Source organism: Natrix helvetica (genome assembly GCF_964273705.1).
Source record: "Natrix helvetica genome assembly, chromosome: 5".
NCBI classification, from domain to species: Eukaryota; Metazoa; Chordata; class Lepidosauria; order Squamata; family Natricidae; genus Natrix; species Natrix helvetica.
In genome coordinates, this window is record NC_138551.1 from 54,949,769 (window position 1) to 54,967,713 (window position 17,945).

The window sequence follows — 17,945 nt, forward strand, 5'->3', positions numbered from 1 at the left end:
TTCTTCTGCATTATCCACCATATTTTAATCCATAAAGCCTTAACTTTCTTACAGAACCACCAAATATGAAAGTAAGAAGCGTTTGAGCAGTCACACCTCCAGCACTTAGGATTGTGATTTGGATACATTTTAGACAGCTTAGCTGGATCTAAATGCCATCTATAAAACATCTTGTAAAAATTTTCCCTTAAATTCTGAGCTTGCGTAAACTTCACGTTTCTAATCCAAATCTTCTCCCATGTATCTAGCATTATAGGCTCCTCTATATTCTGTGCCCACTTTACCATACAATCCTTAACTAGCTCAGAAGCAGAGTCTCTCTTTATCAAAATATTATATATTCTTTTAATATGAAATTGTCCTTGGTCCCTAATTTGCTCAGTCAACTCATCATACGTATTCTCAATACCTATCCTCATATCTTCCTTAAACCTAAATTGTAACTGTTGATATTGAAACCAAGTCTGAACAATCTTTTTATCTTTTAGTTCATCTATCAACTTTAGCTCCCAATGATTATCTACCCAATCCAACAGTTGGGCATATGTAGTTTCATCGTGCCTCTGTGTTATACTAATATTTTCTATCATATGCCTTGGTATTACCCAGTCAGGAATCTTACATTGCATATTTGGCTGATACTTCTTCCAGACTCTTAACAACGCAGACCTGTATATATGCGTTCTAAAAACAAAATCCTGCTTTTTACCATACATTAAATACGCATGCCAACCATAAAGCAGATCATATCCTTCTAGATTAAGAATTCTCTCCTCCGTCATATTTATCCAGTTGCTAATTGCTCCCAGGACAGCTGCATCATAATACAACATCAGATTAGGCATTTTCAATCCTCCTCTCTCCCGCACATCTTGTATAATCTTCAACTTAACTCTGGGTTTTTTCCCATCCCATATAAACTTATTTATGTCCCCTTGCCACTCTAACAAAGTAGCCTCTCTTTTAATTATTGGTATCATCTGAAACAAAAATAAGAACCTCGGTAGTATATTCATCTTAACCGCAGCTATCCTTCCTAAGAAAGACAGCTTCAGTTTCCTCCACGAGGCCATTTCTTGTTGAACCTTATGCCAAAGCAGCTCATAATTATTTTTATATAGTTTTGTATTAGAGTTTGTTAAATAAACCCCCAGATATTTAACTTTTTTAACTACTTCAAAACCCGATAACTGCTGGAGTCGTTCAGCTTGAGTACTAGACATATTCTTAAGCAACATTTTTGTCTTAGAATAATTCACCTTAAACCCCGAAACCGCCCCATAATCCAAAATCTCATGTAGTAACGGTTCAATAGATTGTATAGGTTTCGAGATAGTAAGAACTAAGTCATCAGCAAAAGCTCTCAATTTATATTCATGATGCCTAATCCGAACACCTTGAATCTCTGTAGATTGACATATCCTATTCAACAATATTTCCAATACTAATACAAATATAAGTGGAGATAGGGGACATCCTTGTCTAGTTCCTTTCTCTATTTTACAATCTGTAGTTAAAGTATTATTTATTATCAACCGAGCTGTCTGTTCTTGATATATAGCTCTAATAGCTTGTAAAAAATACCTACCCATACCCATCTTCTTCAATACCTCAATCAAAAATTGCCAGTGTACTTGATCAAAAGCTTTTTCAGCATCCAAAAATATCAAAGCCGCTGGGTATTGATTATTCTTTTCTAAATATTCCATAAGGTCCAGTACATATCTTACATTATACTTCATAAATCTACCTGATATAAATCCAGTCTGGTCTGGATGAATAATTTGCTGTAGTATCGACATTAATCTATTAGCCAATACCTTTGCAAATATCTTATAGTCTACATTAAGTAAAGAAATAGGTCTATAATTCTTTGGTTGTGACCCCTCCTGACCTTCTTTAGGTATCAGAGAAATAAAAGCTGTTTTCCAAGATGGGGGAATCTTTCCATTGACCATCACTTCCATAAAAAGTTTTTTAAGAGGTTCCACCATCTCTGCCATTAAGGTCTTGTAGTAAACAGCTGTAAGACCATCCATCCCAGGCGCCTTCCCAGTCTTCAATTGAGTAATAGCCTCCCTTATCTCCTCAGTTGTTATTGGCTGGTCTAACCCTTCCTTCTGTTCTAATGTAAGTTGTGGAACTTTAACCCGTCCTAAATAGTTAACTATACCAGATAATGTAATCTTATCCTTAGCATATAACTTAGAATAGAAGTCTACGAACACCCTCTGAATATCTTTTTGTAGATAAACCATTTTACCCTTATCCTCAACCTTATCTATGATATTTTGAGTTCTCCTTTTCCGTAGATGATAAGCTAGCCACCTCCCAGGCTTATTGGCATTACAGAATGTATTATGCTTAAGGTATCTCAACTGTATTGCAGTCCGTTCTGCCACTAACATGTTCAGCTGCCCTTTCAACAATTTAATAGTAGTATAAATTGACCTATCTTGAGGGCTTGATATCAGCAATTTCTCTTTAATCTTAATCTCCTTCTCCAATTCTTTCAATTTAGCTTCTCTATCCCTTTTAATCTTATTATTCAAATAGATCAATATGCCCCTCATATAAGCCTTACTAGCGTCCCAGACCATCTCTGTTGAGGTGCCTTTATCCATGTTAAGCACAAAAAATTCTTTCAATTGTTTCTTACACTCCAACACATTCACATCATATTTAAATAATCCCTCATTAAGCCTCCAAGATCTTCGTTGAGTCATCAAGTCCTGTATCTCCATCATCACCGGGCTGTGGTCTGAAATAGTTCTCGGGAAAATCTTAACCTCTTTAATCCTAGAAAGCAAATCATTTGATATTAACATAAAACCAATTCTAGAGAAAGACTGATGTCTATCCGAGAAAAACGTATAGTCTCTTTCCTTCTCATTGCGGAGCCTCCAGACATCCATTAATTCCAATTCATCCTTCAGATCAAAAAAAGCTGAGGGCAACCGCCCTCTACAAGTTGAGGTTGAAGCTCCAGATCTATCTATCTGTGTGTCTATAACCCCATTCCAATCCCCCATAAAGACAAATGATTTGTAGTCCAAATCCGATATTCTCCTCTGCAAATCCTTAAAGTACTTCATCTGCTGTTGATTATGGGCATAAATCCCAACAAGTAATATTTTCTGATCCAATACCATAAGTTCCACTAAAATATATCTCCCTTGCAGATCTGCTTCCAATAAATTAGCTGACAAGTTTTTATTAACATACAGCACCAGACCATTCTTTTTTTCAGGAGCTGAGGCTACAAAGCATTGTCCCAATTTCCGATTGTCCAAAATTTTTTGATCACTAGACTTAATATGCGTTTCCTGAAGGCAAATTACATCATTTTTATGCTGTTTCAAATAATAGAAAACCTTTCTTCTTTTTTGTGGGGAATTAAGTCCATTAACATTCCAGGTCAGCAGCCTGACCATCGTCAAGCTTAGTTTGAAGCTTCTGAAGCATAGCCCTCATATCAGTAGGAAATCTCTTAGGCCTTGCTCCTCCCACGGCTTCAGATTGTGTAGGTACATCAACAGAGATACTCGAAGTTTGCTGTATAGTCTTCTCCATTTTCTTTGCCATTGCTCTAGTAATTCTCTGTTCTTTAAATTCTAATCCCAAGCCTACTGCTTCTTCCAGTCTCTCCACAAGCTGTTTATCAACTGACGCAAGTGCCGAGGCTGCTATCTCTATTGGCTCCTGCTGAACAGGCTGGGTCTTTTCCGATTCCAATCCTGGCTCGCCAGCATTCAGAACCTTGGAGTAAAAATCTCTGGCCTTCTGAGTAGAATCCAATCGATATCTTTTCCCAGAGTAAATCAAAGTAACGCCAATTGGCAACTCCCATCTAAATTGCAGGTTACGTTTCTTCAACTCATCCGTCAAAAATTTAAACTCTTTGCGCAGCCTAAGCATTTTCAATGGTATTTCTTTCAAAACTTTCACCTCCTGATCTTGCACAGTACATCTCTGATGATATGCAACCTGTACAATCTCATTACGCAGGTATCTCCTTTCCAGATGAACCACCACATCTCTTGGCAAGTTTCGCTGTCTTGCATACCAGGAGTTAACTCTGTAGGCTTTCTCAATCTGTTGGAGAATCTCTTTTGGATCCACTTGTAGAAGGGGGGCAAAAGCCTCCGCGCAAATCACCCTCAAATCTTCTCCTTTCCCGCTGTCTTTATCCTCTGGCAAACCCCTTACCCGCAAAACAGCCTCTAACTGCTTGTACTCGAATAGCAACTGCTCAAGCTCAATTCTATCCGCCCTCTCTTCCAACTTGTCTGCCCGGTATTCCAATTTTCCAACATCCTTCTGAGTCTCTTTAACCGCATCATCCAGGAATTCCAAATTTACAGCCAGTCCAGAGAGGGTAGAAACAACATCATTTCTAATATCTTGATTAGCCCGAGCTGCCTGATCCCTCATCTCTTCCATAGTTTGGTTCATTTGATCCATTTGGTCCTGTTGGCTTCTCATTTGTTGTTTCAAATCCAACATATTTTTCTCCATATTACCAAACTTAATGTTCAAGGTATCCAATATTTCTTTATTGGTAATTGCTGCAGGTGGTGGATTTTGGGATTGAGATTGAGGTTGTGCCAACAAGGACAACTGAGATTGTTGTAAAGGAGAGGAGGTGCCCTTAGGCTTGGTACCTCTCTGTGCAGCCATAACTTGCCAAGGCACCAAGCGAGTCAAAAAAAAAACAAAAAAACAAAACAAAAGGAAAATCCTCTTTTCTTTTTTTCCCCCTCTTTTTCAATTCCAACCACCAGATGGCACTGTTGTATAAGGTTTCAATAAGAGTCAATTAAGGAGAACCAGCAAAGAAAGAAGAGTAGCCATTTTAAAAGGAAAAAGTTCTCCGGTTTTTTTTTCCCCCCAAAGTGGAAGTCTTTGTTATAAAGCTGTAGAATAATAAAAGAAAGCAGAAAAAAAAAAAACCAAAAATACTTGCACCCACCGCTTCAGTCTCAGTCTGTCCGTTACAATTCAGCACCAATCAACAATGTAACGGAGACGTGCCTTCCAGAGCTTGCCCTGCAAGGCAGGGGGATCCAGCTGTTGGAGCTTCCTCTCGGGCTACCTGGGGAGCACCGCTTCTACCTCCAGGAATTCCTTCCTGGAGGGTCCAAACGTGCTCAACCCCGCCCGAAAAAGCTCTCCTCCGCCTCTTTGCCCGAAGCAGAGGATTTTCGCCCCTGGGGATCGCCGATGTCCGCAATTCCCGGCGAAACAATCAGCTGTAGATCGGACACTCTAAAGGGAGAGTCCTTTGCCCTGGTGGCATCCGCCGGAAGTCCCAGCATATTTGTTCTTGAGATAGAATGTTAGGTGTTTGATACTTTATAAGAGTTTTAGTTGCCAAGAGTTGTTTTATATAATCTGACGAGCCATACAAATATTTAAATAAATAAAATATAGATACAGAATTGTATTAATATTCCATATTAAAAGACATCCCAGACTTTATTCACACTACTTTAGTTTGCAGTAAGACATCACATTTTGTCATACATTTATACATTGTTTTGTTATGTGCATAAACAAGATACAAGCTCTAGAAGGAATAATTTACCTCTATTTACCTCAAGGGAAAAACACACACAAAAAGCACTGTTCTATTTTATCTGCTACAATTATATAGTCAAGTTGTTTTCAATACTTTCCCAAGTTCCTTATTCTCCATGTTTTCTGTTTCTGAAATTTCCTTAGTTCTATTGCACTGTCTTGAATCTTTCTAATAGGTACTTCTATACACTATATTTAAAGGTTACATAATCTGCAAGTTTGACAAATATTTTCAATATGGACACATTAAAGTATTTGTTGTTGTTAGTTGCGAAGTCATGTCTGACCCATCGCAACCCCATGGACAACGTCTTCCAGGCCTTCCTGTCTTCTACCATCCTTTGGAGTCTATTTAAGCTCACACCTATTGCTTCAGTGACTCCATCCATTCACCTCATTCTCTCTCGTCTCCTTCTTCTTTTGCCCTCAATCCATCCCATAATTAGGCTCTTCTCCAGTGAGTCCTTCCTTCTCGTCAGGTGACCAAAGTACAACTGTGTGAAAAAGTCCTGCAAGCTTTACGGTTTATGACATTTTTTGGATAGGCCATTGATTTTATGATATTTTATGCTAACTGCTATTCAAATATTGTTATTTTTAAATAAATACCGGTGGTTTTTAAATTGAAAGCATAAGCTTTTTGCAATTTGGTGCTGTTTAGATAGGGATTTTGAATTTTCTTGCATGCTTACAATGCATGCTTACAATGACTATGAAAACAGATTAACTGATGCATACCCAGGGACATACGTGTTGCAATTACTAAGGCCGATACTAGTGTTTTGTTAACATTTTCATTGTTTGTGGCCTTGAAAAGGACCATTTAGGTAACCAAACATGGTTACTAATATGAAATTGGCCAGACCTTATTGCTTATCACCAGGCGGCATCGCTTCGGCAAAGACTGTATAAGCCTTTGCACATGCTCTTTGGTGACATTGTGGTGCCAGGCTGCAATAATGGATTCAATCAGCTCCTGCTTGGTCTTTGGATGCTTCTTGCTTATTTCGTAACCAATCTTGGCCCATAAGTTCTCAATTGGGTTCAAATCCGGGTTCTGAACTGGCTAATCCAGGCGTCGAACACCATGCTTCTCCATCCACTGCTGGATGGACTTGGCTCAATGACAAGAAGTGTTGTCATCCTGGAAGTAAAAGCCCTTCCATACAAGTTGCTGAAGGAACCCTGGTCTTTTCCAGGACTTCAACATAATGCTTGGAATGCATGATTCCTTGCACGATTTGTACCAGAAGCAGTGATACAGCCCCAGATCATCACATGCAATGGATGCTTCACAGATAGATTCAGGCACTACAGCTTAAATTCTTTAGCTGGAAATCTTCTGACATACTTATTGCACTGATTCCCAGTCAAGTAGAAATTGCTCTCATCACTGAAGATGACTTTGGCCCATTGTTCGTTGGTCCACTTGGCGTATTTGTTGGCCGACGCATGTCGACGAGAGTGTTGAGCATCTGTGAGCAAAAGTTTACTTTGAGCCCTGCAGCCTTTGAGCCCTCTGGCAAGCAGTCGGAGACACACTGTGCTTGTGCACACTTTTGCATCACATGTTTCACCCCAAATTCTTGTAATCTGAGGTGAGGTGAGCTTCCTGTCAGCCAACGAAATGCATTGCAGAACAAGACCTTGTCGTTTTGTCAACTTTCTTGGTCTTCCAGAGCAGAGACTATCATCAACTGAACCAGTTATTTGGTGTTTTTATACCACTCTGCTCACTGTGGTGCAATGGCATTTCACTCTCTTGGCAGGAGTAACCCTCTTCATGAAACACAATGATGCGATGCCACTGCTCAGTATTAGTGAAAGCAAAGGCCTTCATCCTTGCCAGCAGCCAGAGCTAAATTAAATTTCTCAATGCTTTTCATGCCTATTTATAGTCAGAGAGTATGACAACATTGATTGGCTCATAGATTTAGCCTCTGTGCATTTTGATTGGTCAGCCAAAGCTCGCTGCTGATTGACTACTTTCGATCCTAACATTCTCGAAAATTCAAGTTGTGTTTGTTTTAGCACATAAACTCACTCAAAACCTTAAAAAGACTTTGGTTATATTAATAAAAAAGTATGCATCTTAATCCGTCTAAAGAAATTTTCATCAAAGTACTAATTTTGTGTGGATTCTATGAGTGAAAGGTTGATTAAACATGTAAATACAGCTTAAAACTGAAAGCATGCAGGACGTTTTCACACAGCTGTATATACAAGAAAAATTCAGTGTGGGCAATTTGCTACTATTAGATTGTTGGCTTAAAATGTAACTAACAGCCCCTCTCTCTTTCTGAACACGTTTTCAAATTGTGATTGTATTGTAAAATGAGAAGTGACAAATGTAGTACCACAAGTTCATTAAAAATTCTACAATGATGAAAGTTGCGAACATCTTATTATTTATTTATTTATTAATTCAATTCTTCTAGTTCAATAGAACCAGTGCAGTCAAGAAAGCAATGTATTGTATGAGCTGAAATGCATTTAGTGTAAAAACATCGTTTTATTTGGTGCAGAATTATAAGCATCGTGAGTGCTTTTAGTAATAACTATTCATAGAATTTCCTGAATAGCTTCGGATTGCAAAGATTGTTCCTCCTGAATAATTGAAACATTACCACTTTGATGAGTAAGTAGAGGCCGCCATAGAGATGGTGGGGAGAATATAAGGCAGATACGAATTTCTCTGGGTAGTTCAAGAATAGAAGAGAAAATGTGTGGTGGTATTTCTGCAGTCATAACTTACAAATTCTGTGGCATATTACGCCAAATAAAATTAAAAGCATGTGTATACAGCAAATGAAAACTCATTGCAACTCATTGCAATAGGTTTAAGGAAAAGAATTGGCATTTTTTTTTTCTTTTTTAGAATCTTTGAACACCATTACAATCAAGAAAAAGAAATTAGATTGCTAAAGAAAACCCATTGCAGAAAAAAAATTGGTAAAACAATACAATAATACATTTAAGTCAAAACTTTGCACAATTGTATGGTTTAGTAAAGGGTATCTTGAAACTAGAAATGTAAATAAAAAATTAACATCCTTTAAAATAATGAACATAAAATGTATCTGTATGACCCTTGAATTTGAAAATAACTAAGGAAAACAAAGCTCGTTTTTGGATATGGTAAAAGGGATATGAGGAAAAAAGTAAATGGATCAAAAGAGTGCCTCAGTTTAAAAAAGAAAATGAAGACCTTTTTACCCAGCAAAGATCTTATAACAAGAGCTAATAGATAAGCAATTCTCCACAAGGAGCAGAATCTAATAGAAAAGTAAGAACAAATTTAAAAGCTGTTATGTTTCACTGAAATTCAAAAACAGTTTTCAACACAGGTTCTGAGAAAGAAAAAGGAACTAGACTGAATAGGAAATAAAATGATGGAGACTCAAGAGCAGAAGGGAGTAGAAGTGTTACCTGCAAGACAGTGGGGGGTTCCGGATCCCGGTGCAACCAGTATGGTGCAACGAGGCCGGGCGTCCACCACATGTATGCGTGCAGCACGCACACAGTGCGCGCATGCGTACTTACCACCCGTGATGCTCCAGCTGCTCATCGGAAAGTCGCGCAGCCGTTGTACGCTCCGTGCGCAGACGTGGAAGCCCTGATCAGCTCAAATACAGGTAAGGAGAGCGGGCAGGTGGGTGGGCCCTCCCAGCAGGCACCGGTACAACCCTACCAGGGCGTACCGGTCGTATCCCACCACTATTGCAAGAAGACAAATAGGAGAGGATGACTCTATAGTGCAGAAAATATTTGATTACTTCATAATACTAAGAATAATACTGATGCCTCCTGGAATTATGGATAGTAAATAGAATGAAACAATTGTCAAGGCTATTCAAATCTACTAAAAGGCACTCCTTATCTAGTCAATCCAAATGGGATAAATTATACCTCTCAGATTTTGAGTTCTAAGAAGAACATGGGGACTCAGGTGGCAATTTCTCTCATTTTCAGTCCAAGAGGATTGCAATAAGAAAGAAAGTTGCAAGTGAATAGCTAAGGAAACAGTGTTGTTGAAGAGAATTTAAGGAACTATGATATGCATTATGTAGATGAAGAACCGCAAGAACACGTCTGACTGAGAAGAATGTGCTTGTATTGAATGAATGTGAATGTGAATCATGTGAAGGGTAGGAATTAAAATCAATAGGTAAAAACTACATATCAAGCATCAACTAGTCATAAGATGAGGGAAACCTGGCTTGGTAATAGCACACGTGATGAAGAAAGAATTTTAAAAATCCTTGGTTTGTCATTGAATGCAAGCTGAATATGATTCTACAATATGACATGGTAGCTAAAAAGAAATTTTAGGTTGTATTAGCAGAAACATGGTTTTCAAACCATGGGAAGGTGGTCAGACGTCACCTTAAATAGTGTGTCCCATAATGATTATTTTAGGAATATTATGAGAAATTGGACCAACAGCAAAGGATCAGGAAACTGGAAATTGACAAAATGAGGTTGAGTAAATTGAAATGTTTTAGTCTTGAGAAAAAAACAACTGAGGAAAAGGGAATATGATAACACCTTTCACATACTTGAAAGGTATCACACAGAAAGAGATCAAAACTTATTCTCTACTGTCTCAGAACACAAAGCAGAAAAGAAAGGTTTTAAAGCAGGAGACAAATTCAAGTAAGCATTTGGAAAACACTTCTAATGGGAAAAGCATATTGATAGCAGAATTTGTTTCCCACGTAAGATGGCAGAATCCTTTGCAGAATATGTTTAAATATAGTGTGGAAAGCCATTTATTTGGGATAGGTCCGTAATGGCAAACCTATGGCAAGCGTGCCACAGGTGGCACACAGAGCCATATTTGGTGGTATGCCACCTGTCAGCTCTGGTGCACAAATGTGCACCCGCCAACTCATTTTTCACCCTTTTGGAGGGCCAGGGAGGCCATTTTCGCCTTCCCTGTGCTTCAGGAAATGCTCCGGAGGCTGGGAAGGGTGAAAAACGGTCCCAATAGGCCAACCGGAAGTTTGGAAATAATCCATTTTCGCTTGCAGCGGGCCTCCAGGAAGCCGGGTTTTTGCACTCCCCTGGTTTCAGGAAAGCTTCCAGAGCCTGGGAAGGGGGCGCGCATGCATGCACTTGGGGAGGTCACACGTGCATGTGCAGGTGGGCAGGGAGATTGAGTGGGCACATGTGCATGATAAGGATGCGTGTGTGCAATTTTGGCACGCCGTAAGAAAAAGGTTCACCATCACTGGGATAGATTAATCTGAGTTTGTGTACAGAACATAGGATTGACCTTGAAAGTTTGAACTGGTTTTATCAAGCTAGAGGGTAATAAATAACTATTGCCAATAAACTCATATTTAAATGGTAAGGAATATCTCTTTGTTCCTAGACCACTGAGTCCAAGATCTATGTGATTGGAGGTACAATGTTCCATTCCTTGATACTCACAAATAAAAATAAATTCAAGAAAAGGGCAGAGTTCTTGAAGGAGGGGGTAGGGAAAGGAAACCAGTATCTGCTTTAAAAATAAATCAAGACTCTTTTTCTACACAATTTAACAATTCTTCTTCTTCTGCTATTGCTACAAACCAAAATTAGAGTAATTACTTAAATTGCTCCTTACATCATTCATATTTGTGCTATGTACAATATTTTTTAGCAAATGAGGCAAAAGTGACATATAATTCTAATCTAATTGAAGGAAATACTTCACACCAGAGTATTAATTAATGTATCTTCTGTCATATGATGCGGTAGGAAGTTCTAAAATAATTAGATTAATTAATAAACAGAGATGTAGTGAATCTATTTCTTGAGAGCCTAAAGATTTTGAGGCAATTTATCTTGGAATATGATTTCTTTATTACATTTGTACAAACATTTGTATCAACTTTTCTTCTCCAAAAAAGGGTCATTCAAAGTGTCTAACAAATATAATCTGATATAATCCAATATAAAGAGATGTACTGTAGTACAAAAATATTGACATCAACTGCAAAATAGACTGCCCCTTTTTCATTAAATTTTATAAAGCTAAACACCAACATTAATTTCAGTGGTTTTCTTGCTACTGAAATTATTTTAACAATTTATCAATAAAATTAGCTAAATATAAATTTATTTATTTATTTTTTTCCCCTCTCGATCTCTCCTCCACTCTTTCCCTGTCACTTTCAACTCTTAAGATAAAGCTAGGTATAAAACATCTGCATCCAGTATTCTTCATGTAAAATGTTGCAAGGCAGAGACAGAAGTCTAAACCATGCAAATAAGTAAACCATATATTTATCTAAAATAATTGTTGTACTTTCATAGACATGCTTTGGCTTTTAGAAGTTCATTTACTAATATCATACTTGTACACACAAGATAACTTTCTAAGTGATGCATCCCACATCTTAAATGCCATGATTTAAAAAGAATGGTCATCTTCTTCTTTATTTGAAATTATTTTAGACCGTAAGCGTGGATTTATTTTTTGTTGTACTGGTATAAACTTTTTTATTATCTCGTGGGACTGCATTACTAGTTGTCCAGGGAAGCTTCTAGATTTTTGCTAATTATGTAAAACTTCAACAACTGCCCTACCCCTCTGGAATATGCAGTGTCCTAAAATCTGATTGACCTCCTTACTCTCGACATTCTACAGTAATAATACCTTTTAAAAATGTGTTTGAAAATTAAGATATCTAACAAAGATTGTTTTTTTTAACCCTCATACTGTAAATGTTTTTGCTTTTCCTGTATTTTTGTTTTAATTTCATAATATTCATGATGATTGCTTTGCAAGTTTTACTTAGATCTTACTACTAGAGTCTTCATGCGGCTGAATAGAAAGCAACAACAAAATAAATAAATGAATTTCTTCTCTCCTGTCAAGCACAAGTACCTTGTTCTTGAATGCATTGATTTGCAAATCCATATCCTTCACTGCAGTATACACTCTGTCTTACTTCTGCTGAAAAGCATTGATCATCTGCATACAAAATATACCTAAGCTAAGAAGAAATAGCTCCATGTCCAACTGGAAAGACTAGACATACAGTACTAAGGCATTGTGCAGGCATCATTGCAACTAGAACTAGACCTGTTTATTTATTTTTTTCATTTACAGGTTCATATACAGTAGTTCATTTAGTGAGCATTTGAAGTTTCAACAGTACTGAAAAAAGTGACTTATGACCATTTTTTACAATAATAACCAATGCAGCACTCCCATGGTCACATGATTTACATTCGGTTGCTTGACAACTGCCTCACATTTATGACGGTTGCAGTGTCCCGGAGTTATGTGAGCCCCTTTTGTGACCTTCTGACAAGCAAAGTCGATGGGAAAACTAGATTCATTGAACACACGTGATACTAATTTAAGAACTGCAGAGATTCACTTAAGAAATGTGGCAGGGAAAGTCACAAAATGGGGCAAAACTCGCATAACATAAATTTCTCACTTAACAAAATAAATTCTGGGCTTAATTGTGTTTGTAAGATGAGGCATACATGTATATGCTTCCATCAGCACTACTATAGTCACTGCTGCAGCTTCTTGCTACTGATGATAGGCCAGTTATTACTCCATTATTTTTTTATTTGCCATTGTATATGTTGCTTGTTTTCATTTCAAACTCATAGCAAACAGGTTTGTACACAACAGCATCAGCCATTAACATGATATAAAAGACTGGTGCTCTATATGTGTATGTTTGTGTGTGTGTCTGTGTGTGTATAGATAGGAAGAGAAAGAGGGAGAGAGGAAAAGAGGGGGAGAGAGAGAAATGTATCATGATTTTTTTTTAAAATTCTTATTGACCACATAGATGGATATTCTCCATGACAATCTATTACTTCAGGTCTCCCAATGGGATTCATCACCACTGTAACTGAATCTATCCACCTTGCTGTTGGTTATCCTTCTCTTCCCTACACCTTTTCCAGAATTAAACCCTTTTCCAGATAGCTGGCTTATTTGCATAATATGTTCAAAGTAGGATAATTTGAGACTGGTCATTTGTGCCTCAAGTGGTAAAACTGGATTTAAATGTTCAATTATCTCTTTTCTTCTTGTTGTTGGCTGTCCACAGTATTCTCAGGAGGCTTCTCCAACACGAAAGTTCGAAAGCATCAATATTCCCTTTTTCTGTTTCTTAAACTTCAATTTTTATTTTGACGAAAGGTAATAATAATAATGGCTTGCATGATTCTGATCGTTGTAGGCATAAACACATTACAGCATTTGAATGTATTTTCCAAAGGCCTTCATAGTCTACAAGTTCTAGTCTATAGGGTATTTCTTGTTTGTTTTGTTTTTAATTTACTGTTGATAGTTGATCCTAAAAGGCAAAAGCTATCTACTTGCTGCTTCTATCTTTCTCTGTCTCTCTCAGGGACCTTGGAGATCTAGTCTAGTCTAACCCCACACCTCATGGCTGCTGCTGTGTTGCAATATTTTGACGGAGGGCTTATTTTCAGGGGGGAGCTTATTTTAGTGCATGCGCTCAAAAGCCCAATTGGGCTTATTATCCTGGGAGGTTTTATTTTTGGGGAAACATGGTAGTTGATTGCACCATTCAATGTATGATGTTCCTGACTATATCTTAAGCACTGCTACTATTTGTTGACTGGTCTATGAAGCCTTTCTGCACAGTGTAATATGGTAGATCCCTACTTCTATGCATCTGGTGCTGAATGCTTGTTTTTATGATGCTGTGATTAATGCTTTAGTGATGTTTTACTCCAATCCTTTTTAGCCACTGGTAGTATTTTCCTGTGCGAGGTACATTCAACTATCTATCAATGGTACATCCCATGAAGACCTTGCCTTGCCACTATACTATGGTGGTACTATGGTGATTGTAGTCTCTACTACCTGTATGTGTATATGTTCTTTAAGAGCTCACACTACATTTGTACATGTGCAACTACCACTGTCCAAAATAGAATTCATCATTTTTGAAAAGGCTGTAACAATTCATCCTTAAAATATATGCAATAGGAGGGTCATAGCCCATTTGGAACAGGAGCTTTTCCTAATTTAATCATTTTATAATCTCATAATAGATTTAGCAGAATTACCTCTGAAATATGTATACTTCCTTTAAGTGTCAAAATGTCATTGCAGAAACTGGTCTCTTTTCTATTTCCTGACAAAATACACAAGTATCTCTTGGTACTTTTCTTCTGTATCCATATATTCCTTATCCCATTCTAAAAACCTCATTTAAGATTAAACAAGATTCCTCTAATATATTTACCATGTTCCTTTGGAATTGCTTTCAATCTTAAACAAAAATATTTCTCTTAGTTCTAAGGAGTGCATCATTATCTAGAGTGTTTCTCAATCTTGATAATTTTAAGATATGTGGACTTCAACTTCCAGATAGAAGTTAAATTCCACATCTCTTAAACTTAAAAAATACTGGTCTAGATCACCTTCATCTCTCAATTTATTATTTCTGTCTTTTACATTTTACTTCCTCTTTCTGGATTCCAAATTAGAGAAAAAAATGGCCACCACCAGAACAAAAATGTAAATTATGGAATAGAGAAGAGGATCATTTACAGAGGGATGAAAGAAAAAGGGATTACACCAGAAATTTTACAAAGAACATGTGAAGAATTAGAGAAGAATGTCATGCATGAATATTTACATCGGTGATTGCATCAGTTAAAAGGGATATGGTAAGTAAGAATACAAAAAAATGAACTATTAGTAATACAGATGACTAGAGAGTTAAACAATCAAAGAGAAATAGAAAGCTTGGAAAATAAGTTTTTAACTTTCGTAATTCAAAGTGTTGATTTGTTCTTTCAATTCCATATAACTATTTCCTTAGTTTTTAAAATTAGTAGTAATTGTTTGTGTTTGTGTATATTTATGGAATTTATTGATGACCAGCAATGCTGCCTTCCTTATTTCCCATTTGATCTGACCTAACATCCATGCATCAATGTAACTGCAGATGCATTATGGAAACTGCCCCCTCCCCAAAATAATACTTTTAGCTTTCTTTAAAAGCTTTTCTTTTGGTAACTCAAATTTCTCTTCTAAGGTAAGCTATTCGTAGGTAAAGAAAATGAGAAAAATATAACCACCTGACTTTTATGAGTACTTCCGCATTAAAAACCCTTTACAAATTGTTTCTCAGTAGGGTGCCTGTATGATTAAAACCCTCTAGGCTTTGGGATACATTTTCTCTGCAGGATTTTTGTCAAATCCTTTTCATTTCACTATTGGAAGCACTTAAAAGGCAAACAACTTTAAATACAATCTGGTCTCTGTAGATGTCATCCGAACAACTTAATGAGTCTTTTTTTTTTTTTTCAAATAATGAGTTCATCCTTATTTGGCAGGAATAAAAAATGACTTCAGGCTTTCTACCAGCTATCGGCTCCCACTTGTTTTACTTCTAGAATGGGACAAAGCTTCAGATCAAACTTTCTATCTAAAATTTATCTCATTTGTGAAATTATCGTAACTTCACCAGAATCTTCATCTTCATCATCAGCTATTAGGTCAAGTCTGACCCTGGGCCACTCTATGAAACAGCACTCTCTCTCTTTCACACAGCCTCATTTAGATCCAGCATGGTCATCGCAGTGTTATCCTCTATAGCGTCCACGCAGCAAAAACTCTACCAGCAAACTGCATTAAAGTGCATGGACATTTCACTGTTGCTTCCTCCTCTCACATCTTTCCCCGCACTTTTTGTACTGTTCAGAAGTCCTACTTGAACAAATCAAGAGGCTTGAACTGGAATGAAGTTCTCAGTCATGTAGAGATTGCAAATCTTGGAGAAAGTCTGCCAAAGGTACTTTTGTGCAATTTAGTAATTACTCCTTTAGCTATCTGCATTGAATTAATGCAATATTTTTTTATTTAATTTTTCTTATTTGCTTATAATATTATTTTGAAGTATTTCATTTCTTGATGTATTGCTGCATAGTATTTTTATTAGTTTAATTTAACAAGGATTAATTCAGTCAATTAATGTTTTGAGGTGTTTTGGTAGTTAATATGAGCAGAAGAATTGCAGACTTGGAGAGTAATATTGTTCTGAGCACCATTATCATGTTAAGTGGCTGCACTGAAATTTAGCTGCTGAACTTTTCCAATATTGGAATACAACGGAAAGATTCTCCATTGTAATTTTGGATCAGGTAAGCTAAGATTCCAGAGAGTTGTCATCTAAGCACATCTGAAATTTAGTAAAGCCTTTTATATTGCAATCATTTTCTAGATGAAAGAACTCCATTTGTCAAGAAACTTTCTAGATGGAAGATTACCATTCATCCATATGCAATTAAGTTAAAAAGGAAAGGTCCAATATAATTTAAAGGCTAAACAGCTTGTTTTTATTTCTGTAGGATATATGCAAACACAGCTATGTACATAATAACTAACAAATCAAATCAAATATGACATAATTAAAAGCAACCACATTTTTTTATTTACCTTACGCTTATTAGTTGGGCAGACATAAAGGTAGCTCAAAATAGTCTTCAGGCCCACTTTGTCATTCATCTTTTCATATGTTGTCCCATAATCTGTTGACCTGCAATTCCAGAGAACATTAGTAATTAAGCATAAAGACTACAGCAAGAATAAGATGCAAACTGTTTGGTTGTTTTCAGCTTAAAACAAAATAGCTCTCAGGAGGCGGTAGACATTTTTGTTTTGTTTTTTGTTTTATTTTCATGATTCATACTGTATATGATGACACAAGTATGTACTCATCCCTTCGTGTGATGAGTTAATATTTGCATTTAAATTAAAATTGCCTCTTCAGTGCCACTGAAAATAAATGTTACAGTCAGAAATGTCAATCAGGTTTGAAGAGCTATCATTTGTCACTAATGCAAATGTCAGGATAACAAGAGGCTGAATTAGCTTTTGTCTATTACTAAGTTCTGTCATATTGGAAAATACTATTGTCCTTTCAGTTATCACAGTTTTGCAAGTATTACTACTTAATCTGTTTCATGATTTATTTAGTAATGCTTCAAAAGGCTATGGCTAGACACCACTAACCAAAATTATGAATTACTTGCTTTGTATCACTTGCATTGTTCCTATGTATATTTTAATTGAGTTTTAAAAAACCATAGTTTGATGAGAAACCTTCTTAAAATAGAATCTTGTGTTTTATTATTACCAATTAATTTTTAAAATATATACACTATAATAGATACATTAAAACAGATTTTGATATTTGGGATTCTATACTGTATGAATTCCGCTACTTGATATTTTCTAGAGCATCATGTATATTGATGATGACTTATTTGGTTCACTCAGAAATATTACAAGAACAATGTAAACACCAAGGAATTTTTACAATGATGAATGACAATAATTAAACAGCCAGATCATGAAGATA

At 36.6% G+C, this 17,945-nt stretch overlaps 1 protein-coding gene across 1 annotated transcript in view; it reads right to left on the reverse strand.

Moving 5' to 3' along the window:
* SORCS1 (sortilin related VPS10 domain containing receptor 1) overlaps positions 1 to 17,945 on the reverse strand; it is a 454,044-nt gene that overhangs the window by 227,228 nt on the left and 208,871 nt on the right. Inside the window, 1 exon segment of the mRNA XM_081955321.1 lies at positions 17,021 to 17,120. Within this exon segment, the coding sequence (XP_081811447.1) occupies positions 17,021 to 17,120 (100 nt within the window).